General features: G+C 32.5%; 1 protein-coding gene across 1 annotated transcript in view; it reads left to right on the forward strand.

Annotated features, from left to right (window-relative positions):
* Positions 1-21,666, forward strand: part of LOC129231794 (WD repeat-containing protein 48-like) — a 64,419-nt gene that overhangs the window by 39,157 nt on the left and 3,596 nt on the right. Inside the window, exons 15-19 of the mRNA XM_054866169.1 lie at positions 516-520; positions 982-1,047; positions 4,323-4,437; positions 17,139-17,215; positions 18,155-18,362. Coding sequence (XP_054722144.1) covers positions 516-520; positions 982-1,047; positions 4,323-4,437; positions 17,139-17,215; positions 18,155-18,362 — 471 coding nt within the window. The remainder of the gene's footprint in view (positions 1-515; positions 521-981; positions 1,048-4,322; positions 4,438-17,138; positions 17,216-18,154; positions 18,363-21,666) is intronic.

The raw sequence follows: 21,666 nt of genomic DNA on the forward strand, positions 1-21,666 counted from the left end.
TTAACTGATACCTGAAATATTCAATTAATTTATGAATTTATATACAGTGATCCCAAACCTACTCCAACTGCTCCAATTTGCGCCGCAAAATACCTGCTGCTCCAAAGTGCTCCAAAACATTTTAAAGCCCATTTTGGGCCAAAGCTGCACCATAACACTTTCATTGCTAAGATTTTTTTTTTTTTTTTTTTTTGTGTGTGTTGATACATTTTTTTGGGAAGTTGAGAGTTTTTACCAGGAAAACACTGCCTGGAAAACCTTACTGTTACCTGGAAAATGTACTGCCAATGCAAAAGGATGTCGGCAGAGAATGGTATTTTCCTCTTGAAAGTAAATAACTGGTTTTATTAATATTTTGGAGCTTTGTATCTTGTTTCAAATTTAGAGAAACTAAGTAGCTTAGCATCTCTCATTGTAATTTGTTAGTTAAGTGAAAATTATTCATGATTTGAAAGATTCTAATATCTTAGTTAATTGTTTGAAAAAATGTCATTGTGTAAATGTTTATGGATCAGGAAATGTTTCTTTCATTTTATGATTTCTAGTCAAGAGTACAGGGAGCATTTCAGGCTTTTTGGGCAATTAAATACTTAAAAATCATTGTCAGCATTTAAAAATAAAATAAATAGTTTCAAACTTTCTAATAAATTTTGTTATATGTAATATTAGTTATAAATTGTTAAAGTTTATCAAATTATTAATTTTTATTAATCCGTAATTAATGTTTATGTAACTGCTCAGAAAGCACTTTGTGTGCTCCAAAAAGACCATTTTTCTACTCTGAAAGGAGCTCCAAAATGCTCTGAAGCTATTAAGATCACTGTATGTTCCATGTTTTAATGAAATATTTTGAGTCATGTTGTGCTAAGTGAGAATGCTTTCAAAGAATGATTGTGCTTATTTAGGCTTTTAATTAGTTAAAAAAAAAAAAAAACTTGCTTTTGTTTTTGTAAAAGGTACTTTGCCTGAAACAAATGTCAGTGATGAACGTCAAAGACCTGGAAATCCATATTTTAGTGTTCCTGATCATACACCTGTAATATTCAGGTAATTTAAAACTTTACTGTATTGACTTTTTTGCTACTAACTTTTTAAATGATTTGGCACCTAAAAGAATCTCTTTAAACACCAAAAACTTAATGCATTTTTTTTTCATTCCCATTTTAATTTATTTTCTTAGGTTCAAAATAGTTGCCAAATCTGTCACTAAGCCTAGTAATTTTTAGGCTACTCTTTGCTAATCCACTCTGTTTCAACAGCATTTATGGGGGGACTCAAAAGAACTCATCAAAGAGAACTCTGACACATTTCAACTATTCTATTTTTTGACTAAAGACTTCCGTTTTTGCTCTGATTTTCCTATCTTCCGGACAGAATACAAGATCTTTCGTTTTCCCTCTTTTTGCAGCGTTTTGACCCTTTTTTCTGATCTTTCATACTTTTTGAGAAGAATTGTAAGCATAGAACCCTTAATAGCACAAACAATGCTAGTTAGCAAGAAATATTTCTGAAAAAACACAGGCTTCCTCATTTGTGAGTCTTGTGCAATATTTCCAATTTTTAAACAGGCTAGTAGATTTTTATGGTACGACCACCTGTAGCTATTGTTATAAAAGAGTGAAACTTGGAATGAGAGAAAAGCATATTAGGGTTTCCAGAAGATCAGCCCTCCTTTTTTTTTTTTTTTTTTTTTAAAGCATATATGTAGAGTAGGTGCTTTAAAAGAAATATAAATGTCACTGAAATTAAATTAAGGATATGGAAATTATTTCAAACATTTATTATGTTATTGATGGTTAAATACTTAGAGTAAAAGGAAATGCAGAAAGGGCATTTTATGGCTTTTCATCATTTGCTGCTTATTTAACCTAAAAAATGTATTCATTCATCTGAAGAGGAAACTATTAATTCTGCCTTGAGAATCTTAGTATGATTCAGATCATGATTAGGTTGTTCTTCTGAAATTCAACAACCATTCTGAAGCTACATAGTAATCATGCCCCCCTCCCCCCACCCTGTAAATGTGTAAAAGAAAGTTCTGCTTTAAAAAAATTGTTTTAAATTAAAAATCCTTCAAAAAAAATTTATGAGGACTTATGATATTAAATGCTTTTAAAAATTAAGTCATTTATGTTTCAAAACAGTAGTTTTTCCTGTTAAGTTATCAAAAAAAATGGGGGGGGGGGGAGGGGATTGCTAAGATACAATTCTAAGGCCAATTAAAATTGTAGGTTCATAACAAAGATCTTTATCCTCTCTCCCTCTTTATCTTATGTTTGCTGAGATTTAAACTTCTTATTTAGGAGTTTCCAAAGTCAATAGTTTTTTAATTCTGTGGATTCTAGATTGCCATTTAATATTTGTATGAAAAATCTTCTCGTTGGTTTAAATAACTTTCCATTATTTTCTAAGAATTAAACACTAATCTTGCGGAGATTGGCAGGTGTAATTTAGAGTAGTTCTCGGTTCTAATTCCTGTGAAATACTATTGCTTACTCATGCTAGTTGTTTCTTAAAGGTACAGTCAAACTCCAATAGTGCTCCCGTGGTTAAAACTCCCCATGGAGAGTTTGCTAGCAATAAATTTGTGGTCTATTCTAACTAGTGGTTTGTAGAACAAGGATTAGCAATTGAATAGGAAAGAAGATCTATTGCTTTGCTAACATACAACTGCATATCCCAAGCCAGGGCCTGATTTCAAACACCCTTTTCAACGGCTTTAGCTTTAAGGTTCATGGGATGAATTTACACCAGAAACTCCTGTCAGTTATCGTGGACATGGAGGGTTTAGTTGAAAATGAAAAACATTGTGCGTAAAGTGAATTAGAAATGAGAGATTCAGGATGACATTGACAAACCGACTGTTTTACAACATTTTCTTACAGCAAATGAAAACATTGATGCAGCCAAATCAGTTTCAACTTTTGAAGATAAGACTCACAAGGATATTATTGGGGGTTAACAATTCCCGATTCACATCATCAGAAGCAAGCAGAATCTTAGAATTAAGAAGTGATCATCAAATTTGAATGCTCAAAAGATTCCAATTAGAACTAACAAGGTTTTTAGGGAAACATGCGATTGATAGCAAAGTGATGTAATTAATATTTACTTGTATTACAAACATACATAGAGAGGGAATTATTTTGGACAAAAATGTCAAAGTAGTAATTGAAAATATTTTGCGCCAAGGAACAAGTCGTTAACATAACATAAATAATGTTGAAACTCTGAAACCTATTCAATTTTTTAACTTTTTGAACTAATAGAAGTAAGAACATGCTTTAATTTGTTCATATTTCTTAACATTACTATTCTACATTTTTGTGTAATCTTGTACTTTACAATTTGATGTATTGCCAAACTCGATATAATGCTACCACAGAATTGGATCAGACAGTGGGGTTATATCAGAGTTTGACTGTATTTGCTTTGTATGGGATGGGTTACAGCATCGTGATCTACTGTTTTTGCTTAGTGCATTTGAGCAGCAAAACAATGCATCTGGGGATGACTTGGGATTTGTGAGGAATGTTGTTTAACATTTTCTAGAGATTCCTAAATTACCTTGAAATAATTGTAGTTTTAGAAGCTGCTGTTTTTGCTTGTTTCACTTTAAAATGAACCTGTTCGAGAGTGGATTTGTCTGGTGTTCCAGAAATAAATTGCTCTTTTTTTTACTCAGTATCTCATTATTTATGAACCAGGATCTTATAATGATTACAATTTAGTAAATAATAATGCCCTAAGGTTTGGAAAATTAAATTTCATATTTTGTATTACCTAATAGCTATCTTTTTACACAAAGGATACATTTGGTTGGAAAATTATTCTAATTTAAGAAAAGAATAATTTGCTGCCTTTGCCAACTAAGCGAGTGATTTAGCTCATGTTAAAAAACATTGTAGTTTTTGTACAGAAGAATAGGCATATGTAGTTCTGGCCAAACTTCTTCTCTGCCTACAAATTTTATGCCACAAACAATTGTGATGAATACATTCATCATAATGAAACATTTTCCAGACTCTACCTATGCATACTACTATGTATGCATATTTTCTATGTATGTTGTTTTATAATCCAAAAAGTATTTAATTTACACCGTTGAAAAAAATAAACTCTTTACACGCCAGACTTAATATTAAATCTTGTGCATTTTCCTTTTTCAAGTGCTCATTCTAGTAAAATGTTTTCCAAACTTATATTTGTTTAATTTAAAACTGGATGCTCATTCATCCTGTTTTTATTTTAAATAAAGTTTCTCATGTTCTATTTGATTAAGCATGTTTGCTGCATAAAATAGTTTTGTGCCTTTTTTACAGTGAAGTTGGTGGACGTACTCTTCTTCGACTACTTGTTGGTGATGCTGGTAGAGAAACCGAAGAGTTACTTCTCCATGAAACTGTTCCTGCTTGGGTTACCGATGTTGTTGTTTCTGTAAGCTTTATTGTTTTATTGTCTCTAATAATTGACATCTTGTTAATTTTTTTCAAAATCTTGTTTTTTTTTTTTTAATTTTTTTTTTTTTAAAGTTTAATTAAAATGTCCTTGATTTCACAAGTTTGTTCATGTAAGTTAGAATAAACAGTGAAATTTCAATTCATTCTAGACATTGAACATGTATTCACAATTTATTCTCTTTTCATGTTGACTGTATCTTGTAGATTTTACATGTAAATGTTCTTTCTAAACAATCAGGGTTTTTTTTTTATTCTGCAGTGAAATAAAACTGATTTCAACTTGAAACAGAATATTTTGATAGACGTTATTTAATGTCTTAAACATGCGCAATATTTTTTGATTAATTGTAAATGTGCAAATTGGAAAGCATAGTATGAATCATCTAAGCTATTGCTCGCAGTGTGCATATTTAACAACAGCTAGTTCATTGCTCTTGTTAAAATTGTCATTGACACGGGAGTTAAGTCAGAAAATGTGTGGGGTAAGCAGTAGCGTAACTAGGGGTTGCTAGCAGTGGCTCTCGCAAGGGGCGCAGCAGCTAGGGGGGCAGCAGTTCAACTGATTTTAAAAAGTAATAATAAATTTATTAAAAATATTGATCATATGAGCAGAGAAATGCTTTTAAAAATAAAAATTTAAAAAAGTCTCGCTAGATGGGAAAATAAAACAAGCCTTAATTTTCACAAAAAAAAGAAAGAAAGAAAAGGGGTGGGAAGCTCTACCCGTTGTGTGAAATTCTATTCCGATTCATTGAGTTTGTTAAAGACTTAATAAAAACCCCGGTGCACACAAGAGAAAAAGCAAAAAAAAAAAAAAGCCAGTGCGACGCATATAGTGGGTGTGGCGGATACTATCTTTTTTTTTATCAATTAAAAACATTCTAAGTTTTTAAAAAATGTTGAAAAGGTATTAACGTAAGAGAAGTACGTCAGTCGTGTCAGAAAAGTCCGTGTTTCAATATTTTTTTCTAACATAAAACGTTTTTCAATGTTTACAATTTTCTATTTTGCTTCCGATTTCTATATAAATAACAATGTTACTATATAAACGCTTTTTGTTATGATTAATTAATATCAAACATCGAAATAAGCAGTAAAAATGACTTTTTAAATCAAGTCGGCAAAAAAATATACTTCGACATAGTTCTATATGTTTCAAGAACTTTATCCGTTATTGTTCGATATTCAAACGTTGACCTATGTCGTTTTCTACGCCGATTGATATTTTTGTGCTACTTCTGCCAGAGAGTTTGACATTGGCAAGGCATTGAGAAGGGTCCGCATCCCTCGCTCTGGATAACCAACTAATGTCTCCCCCCCAGGCTTTTAAGTTATTTAATATTGGGTTTGGCGCATATGGCGAGAGCAATGCTTATACCGTGTGCGGTGCATATATTAAAAAAAATTTCCTAGAGAATATATTTCTATGCGGCACTTACACCGGGTGCGGTGCTTATTCCCGAAAATACGGTATATACACAATTTGCGCACCATGGAGCCGTGGTGGAGAGCGTTGTATGCTGGATGATTACATTTTTTTAGGGGGAGGCGGGCGACTTTGTTCCAGGTATAGTTTGAAGTGTATAGTTTTTCTTAACCCAAGTATTTATTCTCATTATAATACATAATAAAAAGTCTTAGTTGAACAAAATATTAGGAGGCCTTAATTAGCAAATATATAGTATTTTTATTTTGCCTGTATGTAGGGGAGGGTGGCCCAAAGCAGGTAGGTTTACGAAGAACGCTCAAAAATTGTAGTTTTTGAATTTTTATTGCAACAATTTCGGTGTTATTTCCCAGCAGGGTTCTTGAACTTGAAAACAAAAAAGTGATTTTTGTATTATTTCAAACTCAATATTTATTTATTATGAAACTTTACAAACAGTTGAAAAATCTGCTTTGCCGTACCAGGGAGCCCAAAGCAGGTAAGCTTAACTAATTGTCATTTGTACATTTGCCAATCGAATATGAAGTTACAGGGGCGGACTGCCCAGGTTAGCTAGTCGGGGATCCCCGACTGGGCCAACTGCTGGGGGGGGGGAGCAACTTAAATAGTTGACCCTTTTTTGTCAAACAAATTTTCCTAAAAAAAATTACTTAAATTCTTGCATTTCAAATTCAAGTTGAAATTGTGCGTAAAGTAAAACGCAACAAGTTCTATAGAACTGAGATTGATGATATGCATCATTGGTGCTAAACCTTTTTTAGTTTTACCTTGGGCCACACCTCATATTAAGAGGGATATTGCAGGCCAGAACAAATATAAAGTTTATTTATTTTTCTAATTATAATGGAAAAACAAGGAAAATTAAAGATAATTACAAACAAAAATTTGCTTTCATTATTACTGCATGACTATTTTATTGGTACAAACTTTGGATCTGTTTTTTCGAAACCAATACATGACTACTTGGCTGCTAATTTTGCAACTATCATTCATAAAACCCAATGAAGATGATCAGTAGGTTTGAAATATTGCAGAATATATTTTATTCTTCATAACATTGAACATATCAACGGGCCACATAGATCAGCTTTGCGGGTTCCATGTGGTCCACAGGTCTAGGTTGGGCACCACTGCTATACATGATATTTCAGTCTTAGACCAGCTATCTTTATACATCCATTCCGTGGGGAAATAAATTTAAGGCTATTAAAAAGGCTAATAGCCAAGAAGACAATATAAGCACGTGAGATAAGGGGAAAACTTTTGAGAGGAATCGAAAATTGGCTCTCTGCAGCCTCAAAAATTGTTGACTGCCCATTTAGAATTGGGACAACAAATATGAAAGGACAATATCCTGGATTGCTGCCCCGATTGGAAAAAGACATCGATAACATTCACTATGTTCTCAGCTGGTTGTGACAGATTCAACTAAATGCTGTAAGTTGGCAAGAAGTTTCATTGGTCTATAGTAAATTATGGCTACGAATACTTTCATCTCAGAATTTCATACTGGAAAGCAAGTCTGGACTACGATTAACTGAATTCTGAAACAGGGCAAAAATTTGGTTTAGAAGGGACAGCTCCTGAATCTCTCATCACTTCCTCTATACTTTTTTGAAGCCTCAATGTCAAAAATTTTCCTAGGAAAGCCCCAGAACCTCCCCCCTTACATCACCAAACATAGCGTAGAAGTACGTTTTCAACCCCTCAATTTTGAAAAATTTCCTATTGGGAGAACATATATTTAACTTAAGACTGTGAGTACTTTTAACGTACACACACTGACACTTTCACTATACAGAAAAAAACTGTCTTTAAAATCTTTAATGACAAAAAAGCTCTAAGGACATCCTGACACTTTTATGTCCTCAAAAATAGCCTGAATAAGATTTTAAATAGCAAAAAAGCACTCCTGACCCCTTTAATAAGCTAAAAGATTTGAAATTGACTTAAATTTGAGAAAGGTTTTATGATTAAAGTTTCGAGAAGCCCGAACCTCGCACTCCTTATGTCTCCTATTGTTTCCAAACGAAGTCTTAAGTCGCGTTTTTAGAACTTTAAATTCAAAAGTGTCTCCTGACTCTACTTTTGGTAACGTCAAAGCTAACGTTGATGCAAGAACCAGGTAAGTTCAAATTTTTCATTTTTTTATTGTTTTTTTTCCTTAAATTCATTTTTGCGTGTGGACATTACAGATGTTCCGATTGGTGCAACAACGGGACAGAAATTTAAGATGAGACCTCTGCTTTATTAAATAATTTGGGAAAGATAATCGAGTTTCTATTCTACACTGATGTTATTTGTTGGTCCTACCAAAAATGAGTGAGTCTGAACTTACCTGGTTCTTGCATCAAGACCTTCAATTGTGTTTTTCAGACTTAAAATATTAAAACATTTAAAGACAAAATCTTGGAATCTTCACCATTCCATTAAAGACATTAAAGATAGCTTAGAATTTTACTTAATAGATATTTCTGTGGGAGAGCTCGGTAACCCTTTTATCTGCACTACAGCCTAAAATTCATTTGAGTTTCAGGAAAAAATGCCGAGAGGGAACTAGTGTTTCCCCCAAACCAAAAAAAAGGAGTGCGCTTTCAGATAAAAAGGCACTTTTTGATAGAAGTTTTGTCATATAAAAAAATGCTTTTTTTGCTTTTTGGTATACTAGGTGCACACAAATTACAAATGTTTTCGATGGCATTTAGTTTTGAAATATTGAGAAGCTTTTTTGATGCTTAATTTTTAAAAAAATGCTAAAAATATTCAGTTATGTATTCTGATCAGATTCTTGTGAATGAGTAATTGAAATGAGGGAGTGAGGTTTCATTAACAGGCTCATGTGAATCTTTACCTTTCGATAAAAATTTGATTTTGTGAAGTTTTGATCAAGCTTTTAAGAGGCAAAGATGGTTGATTAAGTAAAGGGTCAAAGGTTAGCCTAAAAGTGCAAGGGCACTGCCCCCTTCTAAAAAATCTTAGAGCAAACCCTCGGGTTGTTGTCAAACCCTGTTTCCTTTCCTTTTAAAGTTTCCGAACCTATTGTAATATTATGTTTTTAAAATTTCAATGTCGAAAAATTCTGAAAGAGAGTCGCCGGATTCCCTATAGTAACTAAATGTAGTTTAAAATTGCGTCGAGTAGAACTGATTTCGAAATATTTCCTGGGGAATTTACCTGATTCCTCTCTTTTCTCAAATCCTTTCTATGTTGTCAGTATAGAATCCTAAAGATGTCGTTTAAGACTTTTAACCATTACTATCCTTCTTTCAAGGCACATAAAAAATGTGTCAAAGTTATAGCTTCATTTTACATTTAACAATTTTCTTTTTTTATAAATTAAAACTAGATTTAAAAATGTAAAGGAAAGTAGAAACTAGCGACTAGTGGTAGTTTAATGTCTTTGCTCGACCTCAGATGAATGAGATCCGGTACTGCTGAATTAAGCATTTTTCGTTTTCAGAGGTGTGCCAAAATATTCTTCTGCCAAAGGGGCCGAACTCAGCCAGTCCGCCCCTGTGAAGTTATAAATGATTAAAATAGTTGACCAGCTACCTGCCATTATAAAAAAAATGAAACCGATGTACTTATCCAATTTAAAGTCAGCGTATTTGTTTATAAAACATAAAGAAATAACTGATTAAATTAATAGACTAATTAATTGCCATCCTAAAAAAAAAACTTTTTAAAGTTATACTTATCCTATTGAAATAGAAAATCTAGTCAAGAAATTATAAATAAATACAGTGAAACCTGTGTAAGTTGACCACTTCATGTGTACTACTTTAGGGGTCAACATAAATAGGTGGTCAACTTATAGAGGTTGAGTTATATGATACAGGTCTAATTGTGTGCCTGAAAATAGTGGTCAACTTAAGACAGGTGGTCAACTTACAAGGGTGGTTAACTTTACAGGTTTTACTGTATATGATTAAATCTTATACCTGCTTTGCCCGAAGGCACAATTTTCATTTCAGTAATTATAACTTTCAATTTAAAAAAGAAACAAACAAAATGACTATTGTAGTTTGTAGGTAGATGGTGTCAGAATAATGTAATATTATTGACAATCAAAAAAATGAGCTTTTCTTCAACTAATCCCAAGTTACAAAAAACCTTTTTTTTAAGAAATGTATATATATATTTTTTTTTTCATTTTAAGCCTGGTTGTGGCATGCCGCTTCACTGCTGCTTTGTTGGAACTGATTAAAACTCGGGAGTGTTCATGTTAACACAACATACGTATGCATCGCCGCTTACACACCATGGGGGTGCATATGACGGCCTACCCGCTTTGGGCCACTCTCCCCTAAATGGTCATGTTTTTACGAGGGTTGTCTGAAAAGTTTCCGACCTAACGAAGAAAAACAATATTTACCTTCCAAGTTGACTATTATTTTTCAACATAGTCTCCTTGTAAGTCCACACACTTGATCCAGCGATGCTCCCATCCTTTTAACCCATCCAAATAGTACGATGAGTCTTTCTCTTTGAAATAACTGTTCACGAAGTCGATTACCTCTTCATTTGAAGAAAACCTTTGTCCCCCAAGAGCTTCTTTCAGCTTAGGGAACAAGAAAAAGTCACTTGGGGCCAGGTCTGGTGAGTAGGGTGGGTGCTCAATCAGTTCATATTTCAATTCATGGATTTTGGCCATTGAAACTGCTGAGGTGTGTGCTGGAGCATTGTCTTGATGAAAAAGGACTTTTTTCTTTTTCAAATGAGGCCGTTTTTCTTCAATTTCATTGTTTAATTTGTCAAGTAAAGTCGCATAGTATGCTCCTGTAATGGTTTTACCCTTTTCAAGATAGTCTATGAATATAATTCCATGGCTATCCAAAAAAACAGTTGCCATCACTTTCCCAGCAGAAGGAACTGTCTTGGCCTTTTTTGGAGCTGGTTCTCCCTTTGCAGTCCACTGTTTTGACTGCGTTTTTGTTTCAGGGGTGTAGTGGTGAATCCAGGTTTCATCTACAGTGATCAGTCGTCGGAAAAATTCCGTTTTGTTGCGCCGGAATAGCGCCAACAGAGCATTGCAACTGTTCATTCGGACCCGTTTCTGGTCCAAAGTGAGCAAACGCGGCACCCAACGTGCGGCCAGTTTGCGCATGCCCAATTCTTCGTTCAAAATGTGGCAAGCACGTTCCTTGGAGATATTCATAGCTTCTGCTATCTCCCTAACCTTCAATCTACGGTCATCCAGCACCATCTGATGAACTTTGGCGATGTTTTCGTCAGTGGTAGCAGTTTTGGGCCGACCCGAACGTTCATCATCACCCAAGCTGGTACGGCCACGTTTAAATTCTGCTACCCAAAATTTGACTGTAGTAGATGATGGAGCAGAGTCCCCATACACAGCGTCCAACTCCTCTTTAATCTGGGCAGGCGTATTCCCCTTCAAAAACAAGTAGCGAATGACAGCTCGATATTCGATTTTTTCCATTTTCACAAAAACTGTAACATCAACTCAAAAAAATGGCTGACAAACAAACAATTTGAGCTCAAATTGGCGCCAATTTCGGTTCCGAGCTACCAAAGAACGCCTAAATAAGGACACCCCACTTTGAACTACTAGTGCTGCCATCTTCATATCAAGGTCGGAAACTTTTCAGACGACCCTCGTAAGTCATTTTCGAATTAGCAATGTTTTTTGTATTTTCTTTGTTTTCCTAATTATAATATAATTGTTTAAATGCTTTGATTTTTATTTTTTAAAAAATTAAGGTTTCTTCCTTTCTTTTAATAAGTGTTAATTATGCTTATTTAATATGTTTATTGTATTGTTTATTTTGTAATTATGTTCATTGTACATTTTCTGAATGGTTTGAAACAAATTCTCTTAAGTTTAACTGTTTAAAAAATAATAATAAATACATTGTTATAAACGGAACAGATTTTTTAAAAATTCTTATTTGGTTCAAGAACATACATTATTTATACTATTTACTAACAAGTTGAAAATATTATTGGTTTTATTGAATTTATGTGAAATGGGGGGGGGGAGAACTAAAATTTTTGCGAAGCGGAGAATTCTGAATATGCCGAATGAAATCCCAATTTTACCGAATGGTACATAACATCTACTGCGAAGGAAAATTGGGCAGCATTGAAAATAGTTTAAAAACAGAAAATAAGAATATTAAAGTTATAATATTGTTTCCTAATTTGTCAAATCAATTATTTAAATGTTCCCCATCCCCCCCCCCCCCCCCAAAAAAATGGGGATCACAGTGGCCTCCAGTGACTTCCCATTGGAACGACGCTGGGGGGGGGGGCACAATTTTTTAAGTTCGCCAGAGGCGCCACACCCCCAGGTACACTACTGGGGGTAACCCCAGTACTGGGGGGTTCTTTTCTTATGACACAGTTGCAAAACAAATATAATAATGATCTAGAATCATGGAGCTGAAAACTGAAACAAGGTAGTTGATAAAACTTCAAATCAATGTTTATGAGTGTTATATCAAATGTTATAAGTGTTTAGCATATGAACTTTTTTTTTCCACTGAACTATTCTGCTTCAATTTGAAATAAAAACTTTTTCAAATGAAGAAAAAAATTGAATCAACTTTGAATCTATGGGTGATAATATGTTTTGGTCCCTACTAATTAAAAATTTTAATTTTAAATGGCTCTAATCATTTGTAATTACTCAAATAGGGCAATTTGAAGTATTTTTACAGAATATTGTTAATAAACCCTCATAACTGCTGTATTCTATAACGTCTGTTAACTAAGGTTCTATATTTCTGTTTATTCCAGTTATAACATACATACCATGTACAGAAACTAGATTTTTAGGAAAGAAGGTTTACTTGTTAGTACACATAGAAATAATAAATTTTATATTCATATTAGTGAGTAGTATTAGTATTTTCTGAATTTTCTTTTATTCTTAAAAAAGTAAACTTGCAAAATGAATCAGATTTTCAGACATCACCGATAAAATTCTATCTGTACTTTAGTCATAAAATAATAAAAATGAATTGATTATTTTTCTTCCCTTTTTAATTTTTATTTTATATGTTATTATTTTTCCATTGAATTAAGATTGCTTTCTGTAGATGTATAATAGTTAAAAGATGTTCCAAACTTGCTCTTTTATAATAATTGATTTTTTAGCATCTAGCATAGCATTTGTTTACATTTTTCTTATCATAAGTGTAATGGTTAGAATCGTAAGATGTCATCCTGTAATTTGATTTTTAATCCAATATATTTTTTTTAAATGATCATAAAAAACTTTTTGATATTTGATGCATATGTTCTTTAAATCTTGAAGGGAAATAATTCAAGACTGCTTTAAAATGACAGATAAATGTAAAGTTTTGGAATCTGAACGGACCCCTAACTATTTAAATTTTTTAATGAATGGTAACTATTAATAAAAATTATGAGATGCTTTGTCAATGAAATGTCCCCCCCCCCCCCCACCACAGTGCTATCAGCACAAACAAATACGTATGTGCTGATATTAATGTGCAAAATAATGTGGTCTGTTTAACATATTTTAATGTAGGTATTGATTTCTAAAACAAAAGAAAAAAACTGAAGAGTAAACTTTGTCATATTTAGAATGAATTTTAAGCTAATGCTAAAGAGTTCTACATTAATATAACCCTATATTTGTAGACAAGTTTATAATTAGAAAATTGGCTTTTCAGAATTTAAAAAATTTTGCATCTTCTTGTTAGGAAGGAACATTCCAAAGCTACATTGCTATCTGCAAGATGTCTTATCCTGAATAACAATGGGATATTCCATTAACAAACTAGCATTAGTTAAGTAAACCATGATAAGGGCCATTCCACGGTAAACGGTAATTTTGTCTGGCGCGTGACGCTTCATATATTTCATAAAAAATAATAACTTATAAGGATGATGAACAAAATTTTGTTGCTTAAGAAATCACAAATGCATGTGTGACTTCTTAAGCAAAAACTTTCTTTAAAAATTATTTCTTATTTATGAAATATAGGAGCCGTCACATGTGGGACAAAAGAACTGTTTTCAATGGAAAGGGCATATACATTATTTTTTTCAATGGTTAAAATAATTATTTCTAAACTAATGAGATATGTTTCCTTTACCTTGGAACCATAACTTTCAAAATCTGCAATTTGTTTCGTCATTGCTGCATTAACAGAGCAAAAATATTAGCTTATTCATAAGCAAGTTACCATAGGTTGACTTTGGATGTCCCGCACATGATGCATGTAAATAAATTTTATTAAACATCAAAATTGTTCAATACAAATATAATTGTGTCAGGAGTATCTTTGTATCAAATGTAAAGATTTAAAAAATTGCTTACCCCTGTTTCATTAAAATATTAAGAGATATGACGAAATGTTAATGAAATTTAAGCTTATTTTTGTCCCGCATGTGACGGTGGAATGGCCCATAAGATCTCTGATTAATGGGGCTTTGGTGATGTTTGGAAACCAATTGATTCTTAATGAAAAAAATGTTTTAGCAATGAGAAACACTGATTAATTTTCTAAAAACAAGTACTTAGGATTTTTTGCAATAAAAGTCATTTTGATCTTTCTCACAGGGATGTACACAGGAATTTCGGGGCCCGTCACAAATCACTTTTACAGGCACCCCTCCATATTTATTGTTTACCCTTATGTTCTTACATAAGTTTCACCCCTCATTTTATAAATCTCGTGGCCCCTTCAGGTTTGAGCCCGGGCCAAAAGGTGTCACTTCTCCCCCCCCCCCTCCCCTCCCCTTCCCTGTGCACGCCCCTGCTTTCATATGGTCAGAGACCCATAGTCAGTTGATAAATTTTTTACTGATATGAGAAAGATCCTCTTTAAACCTTGTTGCTATAAGAGATTTAAAGTTAATTAAATATGTTGCGGTTGGGAAAACAATAAATGCATGCATTTATAAAAGTACATACTCTAAATCCAAATTCAAAAAGAAATGGAACAATCTGAAAATGATACTAACGTAATCGCAGGCAACAGAAAAAGTTTTTATACCTTCAAAAAAGATAAAATTGTGGAAATTAAAGAAAAAAAAACAAACATAAGTGCATGCAAGAAATAGAAGCTGCACAAACTCTTATTGATACAAGTAACAATAAAAAACAAACTTACAAAACATAAAATGGAGGCAAAAGCTTTTCAAGAATTTGCAAATTGTCAGTGATGGTGTCATATATATCCTGTAATTCCTATGAAAAATGTTCTATATGTTTTAAAGTTGATCCTTTCTACACCTGAATGCATACATTCCATATATATAGTAATTTTTCACTTTCACTTAATGTTGAACGTTGATGTCACACTTGTCTGAGAAGGATCATACAGACAAATTAGAAAGTTGTTGAAATTATGCCAATGCAATTTGATTTGCATATTCAAACACATCTTGTAATTGTGCTTTCTTTGTTTTTACAGCAAGTTAAGGCAGTTTTGAAATGATATTGCTAAGTGGTCACGTTATTATGAAACAGTTAAACAAATAAACCCTTGAAATCATTGGAATGTCTGGCCTATTTGAAGTCCTGTAGTTCTAAATTTAGTTCTTATTGATCTGTGTATAATGTAAGGTTTAGCAACACATACTTAATTCAGAAACATTTCAATGAACTCTGGCGTCCGTTAAATGTCATTTATTTGAAAATGTCAAGTCAGATTTTATTCTAGATATAATGATGCAACTTTTTACCCATTTTCCAACAAATCTTTTAAAGTCCAAATTGGAAGTAAAAATTTTCACAAGTAGGGGAAAAGGGGGAACATGTGAACAATTTTTTTCAATTCTTTACTTTTCAAAAAATATTATGAATTTCTCAACGCAAAAGTGTCCCTATGATTGAAAAAAACTTTTCTTTGTGGCATGGATTTTTTTTTTCTGGATTTTTTTTAAAAATATTTTTATACTTTATGGTATTTTTAGGAAACATCTTCAGTTAACTTGTGCCCCTATGGAGAGGCATGTGTGAACAGGCTTGGGGCACATATGAACATGAGTAAAAATGCTAGAGAAGCATAACATTTTAAAGGAAAATTCTTCAATATGAAACATATACCTAAATAACAAATACGTTGAAGTGTTTGTAACCTATACTGCATCAGTTTCAATTGTACAGTAATTGTTCCACTAAGAAAATATTTTTTGGCGAATATATAACTGCTCACTGTCAAGTTCTAAAGCCTCGTAGCCTGTTCTGATCACTAAATTGACTAGAAAAAACTAATGTGACCATTTAATACAAAGCACTTTTTATTATGTAAGGGTTATTCTATATATATATTTTGCTTTTAAGCTTCATACATTGTTTGATACTGTATTTTTAAATGATTTTGAGCTTCAGTTTTCAATTAAATGAAAATATTTTGTGTCTTTTTATATCCAGTAAGTATTATATAACTAAATTAATGACTAAATTAAAAATTTAATTAATTTAGTAACAAAAAATTTAAAAAATCAAAATAATAAACATAAATAAATAAATACTGAATAATATATTAATAAACATTAACAGTAAATTTACAAACTAATTATAGGAAAATAATAATTATAAATATTTACACATTTTTTAACACTTACAAAGTCTTGCACTAATATAATACATATTACAGAGAGCAACTATGAGAACTGTTCATTGTGCCCATAGATATTGTGTTCGCAAGTGCCCCATCATCTACTTTAGAGCTAACTCACAAAAATAAAGAATTTTTAATTTAATAAAAAAATTTAAACTTTGTCATAAATTTACTTGAATGTTCGTACAATGGCTTATAACACTTAGGTTTAGCATTGCAGTTTGTTTTGAAAATGTTTTCACTTGAAGAAAAGTCCTGTCCTTATTTGAGAATTTTTTCCAGATTTTTTGCTTGAAGCGATCTTAGTAAAACACACCATGTTCACATTTGCCCCGTGTTCACATTTGCCCCCTTTTCCCCTATGTTTTTTTTTTTTTTTTTGAAATGAACTTCACATACTTCTAATTTCTAACCTTTTCAAAAATGAATTTCTTTGTTAACTCAAATTTAATTTTAAGTGCAGTGCTGTTAATAAAAATGTATTTTAACATAAAGTTTGTAATCTGAGCCATAAACTTCGAAATAATTAAATAGCAACAAATTTCAACTATGCATAATATTTTTAATGTTTTTCTGCATAAAAATATGTGTGTGTAATTTCATTAAAATTGCAATTGAAAATAAATTTGTATTCTATGAACAGTCTTTATCTTTTGTTTTACATTTCAGAAGAACATGCCACGATTCAACAAAATTCCATTTTACCTTTTACCGCAACAGTTATCAGGGGCGAAGCCATTGAGAAAGTAAGATTTACTAGACTAATATACACCAGATTTCATAACTACATTTTTGTGAAGATTTCAGAAAATTGTATTTAATGTTTAAACGCTTAAGTGATGGACTAATGCTTAACACATTATTAAAGTTTTTTTTTTTCTTTGTATATTTTTATTCTAAATATAATTTTTCTAATTTGTTCTTGTTTTTACAATTGTTCTAATCACAAAATATTGAACATTTTCTGCATTTGGTCTGACCTAATGCATTCTTCATATAATACACCTGATGAAGGTAATCATATTTAAATATAATATGCATTCAAAGTGTTTTATAAAAGAAGTATTGATAAATTCTATAGAAAGAAACCTGCTCCCCTGATTTCAACCCTAGCAAATTTTTATAGGATATTCTGAAATTCTGCTTTTCTTACGACTGTCAAAAGACCCTTCCAAGACCTGAAGGTAACATGCGGATAGAAATTGTCAACATACTTGCTTATATACTAGTAGGCATTATGTGAAATGGCAAAATATGGCTTATTCTGTGTATACTTTTGATTCTTACTTGCATTATTAAAAATTATAAACATTGTTTCTTAAATTTTGATTTATTGCATTTTGATGTAAGAAAGCTATTTTATACTAGATCCCGTATGTATCATGGGATAATGTTAGTTTATTCATTGTTTGACTCTGAAATAAAAAGTTTGTGTTGATGCTTAATTTGTATTGCCGTTAATACTGTAAAATGCTGTTGAAGGCATGATGACCCATGTCCGCTAGCATAAAATGTTATTTCCTCTCTTTTTTTTCTTTTCCACAGAAAACTTGATGAGTCTTTTTTTTTTTTTTTTTTTTTGAGGATATTGTAAAAAATATTTCTGCCTGTATATTTTTAATTTAGCCATAGATTAAATTTTTGGTACATTTTGATGTTTCATGCAAATTGTTTGATATTTTCAGAGAACGTTTGTCTGCTAGTGATATGCTACAGGTGCGAAAAGTAATTGAGCATGTATACGAAAAAATTATGGGTGCTGGGTCGGATGCTGGATCACAAACTGCGAGTCAATCTGGGGGCTCTGGTGGACAAGAAAAAGGAGAATCTGAAAAGGATGAAGAAAGAACATCAATAGCTGAAGAAAAAGTTGAATTGTTATGTCAAGATCAGGTAACAGAGAGAAATAAGATAAATTGATATTTTACCATTATCCAGATTTTATCAATGTGACTTTTTAAATGAAACGTTATCTTGAAACTTTCCCTTTTATGTTTTTAAAATATTGTTTTGTGATGATTAATTACCCTTCATTTTTGAAAGAGAACATCTGAAATTGCTTCATTCATGTTTTCTTATTATCGATGATCAATTTAATTTTATCATCTTAGACTAGTAAAAAAAGAAATGAAGAAGTTAAATTGCACAAATTGCAAATTACTGCCGACACCTGTTTTGGATTTACAATTAAAAGCTTTTTCAATGCAAAATAAGTGAGCTTATGTATCAAAGGACATCCCACAAAAGCAAAAAGGCAGATATGCAAGCAACTTGAAGGGTAAAAGGTCAAATGACAACTTGAGGGGTCAAAGGATGCAAATTCAATGGAAGTTTCAATGGAAAACAGCAAAACTCATACCCTCCCAAATGTAATTACATTTTTATTTCTCAAGGTCGTAGTAGGGGCAATAGACCACCCCTGACCGCCTAAATGCCAAGCCTCATCAGGTGGAGGTGACAGCAAGTTGAGTCCAGTTCACCACCCTACCTAATCAACCAATCAATTTGGGTGATACTGAAGTTCTTTAAATTCTGACTTCTTATCAAAGTTGAGAACAATCTGCGGCTTGAAAATTAATTAATGAAAGCTTGAAGAATCCAAGGTGAGGTAATACTGGCGGCTCATTTCACCACGGCATTGAGAAGTAAACTATTTACATTTGGATGGGGTGTGATTTTTGCTGTTTTCCGTTGAAACTTACATTGAATTTACACAATTTTGTTGCAACCCCCCCTAACCTGGAAAAATTAAAAATGGCAGTCCTGCACGTTTTGACTCATTTCAGCACAAGAGAAATGCATATAAAACATCAAAGAGGATGTTTAATAGTAAATTTTTATGGCTTTATGTCTGCTTGAGAATTTTTTTAATAATATAATTTTTACTTTAAAAATGGTATTTTAAGGCTTTCTGCGTGAATTCAAATGATCGATAATACTCCCCCAAGTTTTTCCTATACATTTTGGTAACCACAAAGTGTATTTTTTATACTATTAGAAATAAAGTAAATTATTTTTTTCCAAAAAAGTAAACGTCTTTAAAAATTGCAGATTTTTTTTTCTATTTGTTCTGAACTTGAAGGCTCTTGCTCAATTTCAAAAATAATTTATAAATTTTTAAATTATTTTTCTCTTTACTAGGATGTGAATGCGCAAGTTTTCCACGTTATTAAAAATTGATTAGAAAAAAAAAGTTTTTCGACCCACCCTAATGGGCACCCTTAATATTGATCCCCAGCACCATGAAATTAGTGTGGGTGGAGGTTCTTTTTCAGTTAAAATTTTTTCGAATGCTTCATCTTTCCCAGAACAGCACCATGGTAGCATAATGATACATTAGTGTCCTGCCTCAATCATGTATTGGCACTCATGGCAGAAAATGGCTCCCAGAAGCATTTTATAACAGGACAAGGCTCGGTCACATACAGCAAGGGTGTCAGGGGACATTTTCTTCCTCATTATCACTTTCATTGGACTTTGTGATGCCCCAATTTGTCACAAATCAAGCATACCTGGGGTCACTTAAGATGATAAATTGGACAGCATTTGAGTTTGATCGAATTAGTGTCACGTTTAGAGTTACTATGATACACAATAACGTAGAACGTCATACCGACTGCTATGTCTAAACGCTTGACTGTATCGCTTCATAAATTCACACCAGAGATGGCTCAACAGGGTTCTCCTCTATTTATTTTGTATTTTTCCAGTCATCATTTATAAATAATCATTTTGCTTTCTTTTTACAATCACTTTTTAGTATCAATCATCGCTTGTGCAAATTTCCTTTCATTCTGACTACTCCTTGGTGCTACATTTTGTGTGGCTATCCCTTGATGAGAAAGAAAAATGAGCCCCTTTTAAATGAGTTTCAAAGACTTATGTACTTATTTTTCAAGAATTCTAAAATAGTAAAAATTATTTAAAGCACTTCATTTGCATTTTTCAGTCTGACATTTTAATACTTGATATTATTGTTTTACAGAAGTTTTCTAACCTAGTAAGAAGCACCTATTTTAAGCTAAAAATTAAATAAACTACAAATTTCTCTTTAAAACATTTTTTTTTTTTTTTGAGCAATCACATTGCTCATTGTTTTCATTTGACTGTTTTGATGTCCTATGATTTTATTTCCCCCCCCCCCCTGCCTTCCTCAGCAGCAGCACCATCGACCAGCCCCACCTGATGCTGCTGCTCTAGCAAGCACCGTCTCCAGGTTGCGTCCATATCCTATACACATATGCATGCATACACACACAATACTCAAGCCTGCACTCAGACACAAACACTCGCATAAATACACACTCATACATACACACAGACACAAACACACTCATGCATACACACACCTACATACCCACACACTCATGCATGTACACTGACACAAACACACTCATGCATACACACACATGCCCACACACTCATGCCTGCACACAGACACAAACACTCATGCATACACACACCTACATACCCACACACTCATGCCTGGGCACAAACACACACGCCTACATACACACACACACTCGTGATTGCAAAGAAGACATAATTTGAATTCAAGACATCAAAATTCGTTTTTTTTTTTTTTTTTTTTTTTTTTTTTTTTTTTTTTTTTTCCGCACAATTTCAAGTTGGGCAGAAAACAAAAAAAAATAGAGGTAGTTTTTTTTCTTTTGTTAAACAGATGGACGATGTTGTGAGGTAAGATAAAGACAACCAGTAACAAAAGAACTTCGAAAGTATTGAATACAAGATTAAATAATTAGCAATATATGAAACATATGTGTCACAAAAAAATTTATCGAGCAGACATTGATTTTGATTGGGAACTTTGAAGACTAGTGAGTTTTTGATCATCCTCCAACCCACAAGCAGAAACAGAGCAAAATGTAAAATGATCAATAGTAAAATATGCTTCAAAAGGAACACAGTAGAGATTTAGAAAATAAATAATGAGAAAGTAGCATCCTAGCAATTCATACAATTCATGACTTATAAAAAACTAGCTGCATTGCCCATTGTTGCACTGAAGTGGGAATATTCTGCGCAGCCATTTTGGGGAGAAACCCATTTTGGCCCTACCGTTTCCGCTCGACTGTTTTGGCATGAAACAAATTTCTCGCAACCCATTAAAAATCTATTTTTAGTTTATGAATTTCATTTTGTACATACGTAGGGCAAAAAGAGTGAAATATGAACT

Source organism: Uloborus diversus, chromosome 10 (assembly GCF_026930045.1).
Source record: "Uloborus diversus isolate 005 chromosome 10, Udiv.v.3.1, whole genome shotgun sequence".
NCBI lineage: Eukaryota > Metazoa > Arthropoda > Arachnida > Araneae > Uloboridae > Uloborus > Uloborus diversus.